The sequence below is a fragment of the Mus caroli genome, chromosome 14 (genome assembly GCF_900094665.2).
Source record: "Mus caroli chromosome 14, CAROLI_EIJ_v1.1, whole genome shotgun sequence".
Lineage (NCBI taxonomy): Eukaryota > Metazoa > Chordata > Mammalia > Rodentia > Muridae > Mus > Mus caroli.
In genome coordinates this window covers 5,190,484-5,202,677 of record NC_034583.1, presented here as the reverse complement: position 1 = coordinate 5,202,677, position 12,194 = coordinate 5,190,484, and the positions used below count along the sequence as shown (strand labels likewise).

Below are 12,194 nucleotides of genomic sequence, written 5' to 3'. Positions count from 1 at the left end.
TCTTCCTTCCTTCCTTCCTTCCTTCCTTCCTTCCTTCCTTCCTTCCTTCTTTCTTTCTTTCTTTCTTTCTTTCTTTCTTTCTTTCTTTTGGTTTTTCAATACAGGGTTTCTCTGTGTAGTCCTGGCTGTCCTGGAACTCACTCTGTAGACCAGGCTGGCCTCAAACTTAGAAATTCACCTGCCTCTGCCTCCCAAGTGTTGGGATTAAAGGCGTGCGCCACCACTGCTCGGCATTTTACTGTTTTCTAAATCTGTATTACATTTATGTATATATTTATTAGAAGGCTGGGAATGGGATGTACGTGGGAGAGGGGGGTGCACACGGTGGAGACCAGAGCACAATTTGTCGAAGTTGGTTCTCTCAGTAAATCATGTGGGTCCTGAGAACTGGGCTCAGCTCATCAGATCTGGTTATAAGTGCCTTCACAAATGGGGCCATTTTGTCAGCCCTATAGTTGATCTTGAATTAATCCTTTTACTTTCCTCTATTGCTCCTCTCATTGTGTACTGCTGTGTACTCTCTTCCTGCTTGTTTCTGATAGTCTCTACCTATGTTTTACATAGTCACATGAGTTTATCTTCAATGCTTGCCGCCCTATCTGGTGTTCATGCTTCTTACAGCTCTGCTTTCCTATGTGGGTGTTCTTAAGCAATGCCACGTTGGTGTCTATCAAGTTGTATGAAGAGGCAAAGAATATGAAGTTTATCATATTCGTCATTTTTAGTGTCTGCACCAGTAATGTTCTGTGTATTTGCTTGACTGTGCAACTGACCTCTCCACCATCTATCTCCAGAACATCCTTATCTTGTAAAATAAACTCCAGGTACAAACTCACCAACTCATTTCCTTTTACATGATCCCTGGGGACCACCATGTAGTGGTGTTTTCTATTTTTGTTTGTGTAACTACTCTAGAACTGCATATAAATGTGATCGTGCATATCTGTATTTTGTGACTGATGTATTTCACTTGGCATAATGTCCTTAAAGTCACCACTGTAATGAAGGCATAGACCAGACTTTTTTAAAAAAATTTTTAAATGCTCAATAATTGTCTCTATCACACCTGTTTAGATATCCATCTGTTGAGGGACATTTGGCTCCTGAATAATGCTAAACATCATAACTTATAAAAGGAACAACAATCCTTTTTTTGTGGCTAATAGGGGCATTTTAAAAACGAAGGATCTGCCTCATATACACACAGCATCAAAACCCTGAAAAAAATGCCAGTTAACATTTGCTATGCTTTTCTCCTAATCTAGAAATGGCAAGGAACCTACACACATTTCTGTTTGCCCTACAAAATTAAAACAAAACAAAACAACAACTCCCAAACCCCAAACCACCTGTCTGTGTTATTAACTTCAGAGAGTCAACTGCTCCTCTTCTTGGACACATGGTGTCTGTTTTATCACACATGTCCTCGACTGGTGCCATGGACACCTGAGTTCACAATCTCCTGCCTAATGGTGTACTCATTTTGTTTAAGTACAATGTGCACAGACAGAAATGTGGAGACGGATCTATGAGTCAATACAACTGTTAGATTATGGGTTGTCATGGGTTGTATATTCTTGGACCAGGGTGTGACACCATTTGGAGGTGTGGCCTTGTTGGAATAGGTGTGAGCTGGTTGGAGTAGGTGTGTCACTGTGGGTGTGGGCTTAAGACTCTCACTCCAGTTGCCTGAGAAATCAGTCTTCCACTAGCAGCCTTGGGATGAAGATGTAGAACTCTCAGCTCTGCCTGTGTCATGCCTGCCTGGATACTGCCATGCTCCCACCTTGATGATAATGGACTGAACCTCTGAACCTATAAGCCAGCCCCAGTTAAATGTTTTTTATAAACTTGCCTTGGTCATGGAGTCTGTTCACAGCCGTAAAACCCCAACTAAGACATGGGTCAAACAAGGCAGCTAAGAAAGTGAATCTAACCTGAGACAACATACAGCCTCCATGATCACTGAGCTATTCGCACAGATGTTCACATCTTGTCTCCTTAATAAAAGACAAACGGCTCCCAGGAGCTCTGCCTTCTATGTTCTTTAAAGGGATTTGAAGAAGGCCGATAGACTCAGTAGCCATTTCGAGTCTGCTGGCTTTTTATTAGTCTTGAACAGTTCCTGCCTAGGTAGTCATAGTGCTACTGACAAGATTACATGGACCTTTCAGACTATGAGCCCTTTCCTTAGGATCAAGGGACCCAAGCAAATGCTGCTATCGCCCGTTTCCTTCCAGGGAGTGTAAGGGGCAGTCATGGCTGCATTCTCTGGCCGTGTGGCTTTGAGATCTGATTCCTTTCTCCTGTCAGACTGTCTTAGGTCTTAGTGACTTCAGGAAGTGCTGATGATGATCACTCTCAGGAATCACAGCAGCTCCAGGACCTGTCACTTGGGGCTTTCATAAAGCAAACACTGCGGCTCCGATTTGCTTAAGCTGCGTGCAACAACGGATTCCCTGTGATGTCTTTTAGTTCCTCGGGAAGGATCTGCCTGATGAGTTTCCGTTCAGAGAGAAGGCCCCAGAAGCCTTGTCTCACGTCCAGAACGCTGCACGCCCGTCAGGCCTCTTCTCAAGGTTGAAGACCTGGTGCAGTGAGTGACGTGTATTCTACAGTGTCCACTGCTGTCTATGGGCCATGTAGCCTTAGAATAAGAACACAAACTCTGTTCAATAGCTAAGAGATTTACCTCAAGTTCCTTGCACTCTGAGCATAATTTGCCCATTTGTAAAACCAAACCAAACCAAACCAAATCAAACAACCCGTCCCCAACAACAAAACAAATACACAAACAAAACCCCAAAGAAGACCCTACATAGAGTGATCAGCTCTGCGATGCACTCCCATTACACTGCGATGTAATGGGAGCCACAATCTAAGTGTCTCTTGCTGTTGTGTGTTGTGGCAGCTAAGTATATTTATTGGTATCTTTGTCTTGACTCCATTGTATTAACTTACTCGCTCATTGCGTGCGCCTGTGTATACCTATCACAGCATGTACATGCGGTGGACCTGCCCTTGGAGGTCAGAGGTCAACCCTGTGGAGTCAGTTTTCTCCTTCCCCATGTGGATCCTGAGGATTGAACTCGGGCACGATGAGCAGGTGTTTACCTGCAGAGCTGCCTCACCAGTCTGATGATTTGGTCTATTATATAGATCAGAAATATCCTTACAGTCACTCTATGTAGTCCTCCATGTGGGCTCCCAGGCTCCCAGATCTGACGCACATTTATCTCGAAAAACAGTTACTATAAGGAAAGCTTCTCTGGAATTCTTGAAGATCTTGTTTTCTTTATGAAAACCTGAGTCTGGATAGGAGTGAGTTTTGGACCTTGCTCTCTCTAGTTCCTAAGTAGTAAGAGACAGCTGGATAGGAAAGGGCGGACATTGCTGAAGGTCCAGGTAGGCATGGGGATAGCATGGGTGTTGCAGGAAAACCACTTTGCCTGTGTGGGGAGGTGTGGCCAGATCCTCTTTATCCATACAAGGAGCCACCTCCTGCCCGTCTGAGCAGAAACAGGAGAGAACACCTGAAGACACCAGCCATTTTCAACAAGCCACTGTGACCAGACATTTAAAATGCTCCCTGGTTTGAATTTCTAGCTGATGGGGCCTTTTTAGAATTGCATTATACTATAAACCTTTAATTTTTCAGAGTCTATGCAGAAGCCAGGCCATCCAGGGCCATTAATCAATGGAGGCAGTTCTGCAACTCTCAGGCTCCTAGGCCAGGCGGGGAGGCCTAATCATGATTTATGGGTCTGAAGTTCCCAGGTCTGGCCGCAGGTTCCCTGACTGATCTACCTCCTCATTCCCTTTGCCACACAGACCTGCCGGGGCTCCAGGTTCTTGCTCAACACATGAAATAATACATTCTAGCTACATGTGGACACAGATTTATTTACGAGATGATGCAACTGTGGTAAATTTCAGTTAATTTTAAAAGGATGGATGAAATCATTAGCAAAGCATTTTTAAATGCCACATGTAAATTCTAGTTCCTCGGAAGAAATCTCTGCTGGAGAACTTCCTCTCTGGATTCACCATTTACTACATTCCAAGCAAACCTCACAAAGGCTGAAACTTTATGACCACTGAGAAATGAAAGGTTTATAATGTAATGCAACCCTAAAGCTGGGGCATCTGGATGTCACAATTCCTGGATCGCAAAGGTTCAACTGGTAGAGTCTAGGCAAATACTTCACAGCAACATAGAAGGTGTTGCTGGTTCACAGCCCTGTGATTTTTGCTTACTCTAATTATTTAATGGATGTCATCTGGTGTTACTGTACAATGGCCCCCGTGGATGGACCTGTAAATGCTACCAGTTTTTGGAGTGGCGAATAGCAGCTTTGGGAAGATAGATAACGTATTTTCTCAGCACAGCACAGCTGATGATTAACAGCCAGTATTCGTACCCAGCACCGTTCGGCAGAGACCAGCTCCAACCTGGCGTTCTTCAGCACTGAGTGGGCTTGCCAGTCACCAGGGCCATCTTGCTAGGGCTCACATTCCTAGGCTGCACTGCCAAGATTTGGAGGCAGTTGGTTTGAGAGGGCCGTATGAGTGCGCAGAGCTCTCAGGCTTCCAGAGGCTGCTGCTTCAACCTGTCCACACCCCTGGCAGCTTCCAGGAAAAAGCTCATGTTTAATTAGATCCACAACTCAAAAGTTAAGAATCAGTTGAGTGCCATCAAATAAACCCAGTGAAGCTCTGTTACAAAAAGACATAGGAAACAAAAACAGGGTTAACAGTGGACTGGTGAACAGGCTTTATAGACAGTAAAGTGGAGACCCTTGAAGAAGCAAGCAGTTTGAGTAGCCAGCATCTCGGTGTGGAGCCCAAGGCCCTGGCCTTTAGTTTCACGGTGGATTTGGTGTCTGTTATGAAACTGGCCCACAGTTGACTGCTGATTTCTGTAAATAATACTAGAACCAGGATTAGGTTGTGCTATGTAAGAGACTACATCTTATCATTTCTTCGATAGAGAGTAAACTCACGCCTTGTATATGCTAAGCACATGCTGGTCTCCAATGTGACTAAAGTTCTGGTGTTTCTGGAGCCAGAGATGGCTCAGCTGTCAGAAGCACTCGCTGCTCTTGCAGACAAGCTGGCTTTGTTTCCTATTTGGCAGCTTATAACCTGTCTGTAATTGTAGTTAGAGGGTAACTTCCGCCCTCCTCTGGCCTCCATGGGTAACGCATGTATGTGGTACATGCACACATAGGAAGCTACAATACTCATACCCATAAAATAAGGTAATAAATAAAATTCCAATATTTCATTTATGAAATCTTTAGGCTGACTTTGCTTTTTTAAAACAATCATCCCATTAAAATGCGACCAAGCCAAGTTTTATTTGCTTTACCCTCAGTTTGATCCTAGATCCCCCTACAAGTCCCCAGTCAGCACAGAACACAGATGTCCAGACTGGGAACCTTGAAGACCCGGCACACACAGACTTTTTCTGTGTGCCTTGAAAACTGGAAGCACAAATTTTATGTCTTGGGCTCTAGTTCTTAAAAGGCAATGAAGATCAGTCATGCTAGATATCTAAGAAAGAGGCTATGGCAGGACTTGGGGGGAGATCCCACCATATGACATGTTCTTAAACAGGAGGCACAGCTGGAAAATATCACTAAGACACTGAAAAAGTGTCCTTACTCTCCCTCTCCTCTCCTGTAGCTCCATGACCAGAGCTCACTGAATATGGCTTATACCCTATATGGACCAAGCTCTTTTACTTCTGGCCAAGCCTCTAAGGGACAGGCAGCCCAAGGAACACGAGGAGCACAGAGAGGAGAAACAGACTTACCTTGAAAGAGCATTGTCTGGCTGAAGTCACTCCGCATGTCATTCCTACACACAGCCTGTACTCGGAATAGGTAAAGGCTATCGGGTGAGACATGGCTGATGGTGGCTTTCTGTGGGGGAAGAAAGAGAGGCAGTGAGCTGGTTTTGAAGGCTTACAGATGTGCTGTAACTGAGAACAAACCTGGGCATTCTGGGAGTTGCAGCTGCAGGCTTTCTGTGGAGAGAAGGAGTACTGAGAATATACCAGCACTAGTCCACAGCTTGGAACATGTCCTCAGCCTTCCTGTTCTCAAAGCCTAGATTTCTGTCCTAATCACTGTGCCCTTAGAAACTGTAATCATTATCTACAACAGCCTTCCCAGTTATTCGATAAAAGATCACCTGAGCCATGTCCACTTTAAAAAAATCAAGAAGAAACTCTCTGCCTATACAGTTTTCTTCTTGTTGTTGTCTTAAGGCCTCCTTACAAAGAATAAAAATCAATAGAGTTCTAAGACATAACTTTGCCATATGACTTTCTAGCTGTGAGAGTCTGCAACAGTTGCTCATGTCTCCATCTTCTGCTACTTTCAGATATGTGTGTCGACAGGCATAGCCATGTAACAAGGCTGTGTAACACAGGCCACTCAAACTCTGCTCACAGGAACACTGAACCTAGCAGCAGCAAGGGTCAGCAAGCTAGAGCCTGCATGATAGACCAGGAAGGCTAACAACTAGTAGAAATAAAGTTTTACTGGCACATAGACATAAATCGTGGTGGTGGTGGTGGCGCACGTGTGTGTGTGTGTGTGTGTGCTGCGCATGCTCTGTATACTTTCACTCAATTACTGACAAGGTTAAAAAGTTATGACAGGCCACATGGCCTGAAAGTCCAAAATACCCACTGCCTGGCCCTTTCTAGATTAATGCTTGCTAACTGTCATCAGACACCATTGCCCACATCCAGGCCACCATTCCTTGATGCTTCACTTCAACAGACTTTAACACTGAGGAAACAGAACATAGCTATAGAGCAAGCTTACTGCTTCTGGAGAAACAAGCAACGAATGCTTCCACTGGTCTCCAGGGGTTCTTTCTAAGAGATTCCTGATCTCCTTGCAGACATGTGTACCCTGGGCCAATCTAAACTCAACTATCAAGAGGGTTTTCCTTGTATAGCTACCATAATCCCCTCCCTAAACTGGTATTAGCATGTGACCATGGCAACATTGGTTGCTACAACTGGGAACAGTTTCCTCACAGGAACAGAGAGTTAAGGTCATGTCACTGAGCTACAGGCTTCATGAATTTCTCTTAGAAAAAAAAAAAAAAAAACAATGAATACCACCCACAGGGCTGTGATGACAGTGTGGACTGAGAGACACAGGCTGGAAAATGCCTTGTGGTCACCAAAAGGTAAGAGATGAGTGCTGTCCTGAGTCAGCGCTCCTGACATGTGGCAGAAATAATAAATGAATTTTGTATGCCTCAAAAGGAAAGAAAAGCCTCTAGAAATTCTTAGGAAATGGGACGTGCTGTCAAAGCAGGCCCTTCTGCCTGTCTCCTTCTCAGAATCCAATTCACTCCCTGTTCGGCAAACCTCTGCCCCCATCTTCTATTCAGAGTAAAATCTTCACTCCATCTCTGTGGGAAGTTAGGAGAATTCACTCCATGCCAGTGTCTCTTTATCCTTGCATATTTAATTATTTTCCACTTAGAACAAGAAACAGAGGAAGCGCCTAGATGGTTTCTGCTGATTAATGTGAGCTCAGCTCAGGGAGAGATCCCTGATGGACGTCCACTGAGAAAGAGAAAGGTTCAAACACACCGTAACCTTGGGTGCCTTTCAATGCAGCCTTCTCTCATTTCATGAAGGCCTCTACTCCCTAATGTGACCCAGATAACAATGTCTAGTAGGGGAATTGAAAATATAAATGGAAATGAAGTAAAGGAATCTTCATCTAAAGGAATACGAAAAGTATTATTCTATAACTGATTGAATGGGCCCCGAGGACTTTCTATTGGGAGAGAAAAAAAGTGGTAAGTCATTAAGAGGCGCACTCAGAGCCGAAACATTTTTCATGTGCATATACAATTACAGGCTTCATTATTCCAGGGCCTCCTTTGATTAACAATAAAGCATCGAGGCTTTCAAACCCAAATGTGTCACTTGGAGTTTCTGTATAAAGTCTTAAAGCCTAGTGCTTGTGGGAGGTTTATGAGCACTTCTACATGTACTACTCAAAGGGCTGGGCTGGGGGTCTGATGATAGATACTTACATACATTTTAAACAGAAATGTTGGCCTGGGGTCTATGTGGTCACCAAAAGGTAGAGACTGAGGGCAGATATGTCATGGCATCTACAACAGCTCAGGACTCTAGCCCTGGCCCCTGGAGTCTAGCAGGCAATGTGTACTGTCATGTGAGACAATAAGGGGTGGGGGAGACTGTGGACAGCAGCAGGCATAGTTGTGGCAGGAAAGATGAGGCGGTAGCAGCAGAGGTGGCGTAAGTGTAAGAGATAATACTCACACAGTGTTCCCTAACTGTGTGACCTTCCATTACATTAGATCTTACATAACATATAATACTATAACAACCTCATCAAAAGAAAGGGGCTTGTTTGCAATGAATGGAAAGAGAAAAATCTGTGTGTATGCGTGCATGAGGAAGGGGGTGGTATGAGTGTGTAAGAGTGTGTGAGCACGAGCATCCATATGCTACATCACCTGCGTGGAAGTAAGAGGACCATATCAGGTGTGGTCTTTGCTTCCATCTTGCTTGAGACACAATTTTGTCCTGGCTAGCTGGCCTGCCTGCTTCCATGGATCTTTTTCTCACAACCCCTACCTCCCTATAGGAGAAGATATGCTCCCTAGGCACTATACGAGGAATATGCACCAGTTTCAGTACAAGGGGGCCTTACCAAGTCCTTGTCACTGTCTTTTGTAAATGTCTTCTCCTTCTCATCCTCATTCTTGGTCCAGCTATAGGAGATCATGTAATTCATGATGGGTGGGTGGTAGATGGTTTCCGGTTGGCTCCAGGACACCTGCAGAGCTGTCTGGTTCAGAGGCTGCACCTTCATGTGGATGGGCGGAGAGCTGCAAACTGAAGACATGGGTAAGGTTAAAGGGTATCAGTGCTACCTGCCGCTCACATGTGTGCCCTCTGACCTCAGGAAATGGTTCTATGGTAAGCACCCAACCCTGGCCATCCAAGGCCCATTAGCAGTGTTCCACACCAGTTCTCTTTCCTCCCGTCATCTATTTATGCATAGTATGCACATGTGGACACAAGTATGCATCCACAAGTGCCACAATGTAGAGGAAGATGGTAATGTCGAGTGTCATTTCTCAGGAGGGAGCCACTGGCCTGAAACTTCCCAAGGACAGGTCACCTACTCGGTGCTGAGGTCACATGCTCCCTCTGGGGTTTCATTTTATACCTGGCACACACACACACACACACACACACACACACACACACACACACACATATATATTTCTGAAGATCAAACACAGATCCTTGTGATGGCTTACTGAGCCATCTTCCCAGCTCTCTCTTTATTTTCTGAGACATAGTCTTGCTATATAGTCCAGGCTTGCCCTAAGGTTATGCTACTAATGCCCTAAGTCTCGGGGTTGCAGTCATGTACCACCATGCTTAGCCCTGCCCTGCTCCCTACGTTTTAGCTAAGTAGACACTCTGTTACTTCAGCCCTAAATACTCATAGCTGCAACTTTTCAGAACAAGACCATTCCCTCATCTAGCCTCACCACCATTACCCTACCCAAGGAAACACACAATGACTCAATAGGATTCTCGTACAATATACATAATCAAATTTGCCCCACTTTCAAGACAACTTGTAGCTGTTACCCTTCTCACCCGACCCTGTACTGATGAAGCTTTCTCCTCTGACTTTCCCTCAGGACAGACTCTTTGACTGGAGGACCAGACAGTTAGTTAAATTTGCAGATGAGATTTTATTGCAGGCAGATCAAAGCATAGATGCAATGTGTCTTCCAATAATTCTAAAGCAAAGGCACCCAGAGAAAGGATGGCTTCCTCTGAACTGCTGGTACCCTGGGTGGCTACTGACTGGGGAGTAAGGGACAGTCAGGCTAATCTGTCTGTCCATCCTTGCAGCTCAGGAGCTTTACAAGACACAGCAGAGCCACAGCTGTCCAGGGCCAACTCCCCATGGTACTGAAGGCTCCGGATCAGCCTGTAGGGTATGGCAAATGTTTGCTCTGTACAGTCTGGATGATCAAGTGTGCCACTCTCCTATCTTCCTAAGACAGTCAATCCTGTCTCTAGACACAAACAAAGGTCTCCACAGAGCCCATGTCCCTCAGTCTCCAAGGAGAAATGCAGATTTTGGAAGGAACCACCCATGCTAAGCTGATACTGAGCGTGAGGACTTGGACAGACGTCAGGAGGGAGGACGTCACATCCTGCAGGAGCACTTCAGAGAGGAATCCGACTCTGCTGGGGGCTGACTCCCTGTGGAAGGAAGGCTCTTCCAATTCAGAGCTGAGCCAAGTCTACACGGGTAGAGGTGAAGAAGGGACACAGGGGCAGGACCATGATGGGACCAAAGCAGGAAGATGGGTAAGCCAGGACTGGGAGCCTAGAGGCCAGGTTAAAGTTCTGGCCTTTCTTCCCGAAGCCTCTGGAAACCAATACAAAAGTAAGCCCGGAGTGTTTGGGTGAGCTTGTTCTGACAGAACGCCTGTCCCTCACTCCCCAGTCAGATGTGCACCCAAGGTGGGGGGAGGAGGAGGCTTGTCCAGGTGTCCGCAGCACTGTCTGCACACCAAGCCAAGGACTCAGACTAGGAAGATGGCAAGTTCTAGAACAAACAAATGAAAAACTGAGATGTCGGGTAGGGGGAGGGACTTACCAGTGGTGGGGGGTAATAGAACAGCTGCTGGCTCTGTCAAGTAAGGAGCTAAGTGAGAGGCGAGCTCACACAGCAGCCATTCTTGGGAATAGCACAGAACCTTCCTGAGGCCCCCAAGAGACACACACCTCTTTTCCAGACCCAGACTCCCAAACCTAAGGCAGTTTCTAAGAGTCTCTGGCCACACTCCTGCAGAGAAGCACTCAGGCTGCAGCTGTGAGGGAGAACGGCACTGTCTGAAAAGAGGCTCCTTTGCATCTGTTGGAGAAATGTGCTTTCTGTGGATTTAACAGGAAGATGTGGGGACCGGTGAGGCATGCTCCTTGCCTTTCAGAGCGCCCCAATGCGAGGGGTGGGCATCAAGCTGCCACACATTTGCCTTCAAAGACTATAAAGAACTCTGGAATGGCCAAATGTGACATAACAGAAGAAACACTAGGGGGCGACAATGTACTATTTTTTAAATAGTCCAATTTGCTAGGCTTCTCCAGACAGCACAGAGGGAGGGAGGGAAAAGTGAGCAGAGATCCACAGATGCATTCTTTTTAACACTGGTGGTGGGGCAGCTTCATATATCGGCAACGTTCTATACTCTGCAATGATGACCTAACGTCCACAGCTCTCACCTCCCATCACGTTCTTTCTTTCCTTGTGTTTCCTGAAGCCATTCCCTCTCCTGCCGCAATCAGTGGTGGCCCTGAGGGACACATTTCTCCAGCAGTTACATCACAACCACATAAATAATCTTAGCACCCACATGCAGATGCACCATCCTTATTTATTTTTTGAAATGAAAATGGCTGGGCTCTTCTATGCAGAGTAAGATGATTCATATAGTACAAAAAAGCAAGAAGAAAGTTAAAAAGATTCACCCAAAATGTCGCTGCGATCACAGACAACGGCTGCAAACATTTCAGGATCCAATATCTGATATATGATCTACCTCTTCCTATATATGTGAAATAGGATTACATACAATTTGATATAGAAAAATAAAATAAAATAAAACCAGGCTGGATGTGGTGGTTCAATGCCAAAAAAATCACAGATGCTCTCAGGCTGAGGCAGGAGGTTCTTAAATCTGAGCCCAGGCTAAGTGACATGGTGAGACCCTGACTCAAAAACAAATAAATCAAAACCCCAAACAAACCAACAAGAACAATAGAGGCATAGGGTCTGTAGGTAAGTTAATGACAGAGTCAGGAGGCCGTGCCTATAATAAATAGCGCCATCCCTTTGAGTGGCAAGTGCAGAGTTAAGGTCTCTGGGGACAGGACCACCTGCTGGGGAAGGAGACTGTAACTAAGGCACATACTTGCCTCAGATTCCCCAGACCAGGCCAGAGGTACCAAGAAGCCCCCCTCACATGCGCCCTAGTCGCGAAGTACAGTAGGAAAGAAGTCTCTTTCTGATCTATTCCCAAGCTTGTCTCTCATCTTCCCGACACTGGGACACTGTCTCAACACGGGGTAATGTGGAAGAGGCCTT

General features: G+C 45.6%; 1 protein-coding gene across 7 annotated transcripts in view; it reads right to left on the bottom strand.

Annotated features, from left to right (window-relative positions):
• The window catches only part of Ptprg (protein tyrosine phosphatase receptor type G), a 681,254-nt gene that overhangs the window by 90,731 nt on the left and 578,329 nt on the right, over positions 1 to 12,194 (bottom strand). For all 7 annotated transcript variants that reach the window (XM_021181278.2, XM_021181279.2, XM_029468960.1 and 4 more), the window contains 2 exons: positions 8,724 to 8,908; positions 5,819 to 5,927 (listed from right to left, as the gene is read on the bottom strand). In XM_021181278.2, coding sequence (XP_021036937.1) covers positions 5,819 to 5,927; positions 8,724 to 8,908 — 294 coding nt within the window. The remainder of the gene's footprint in view (positions 1 to 5,818; positions 5,928 to 8,723; positions 8,909 to 12,194) is intronic.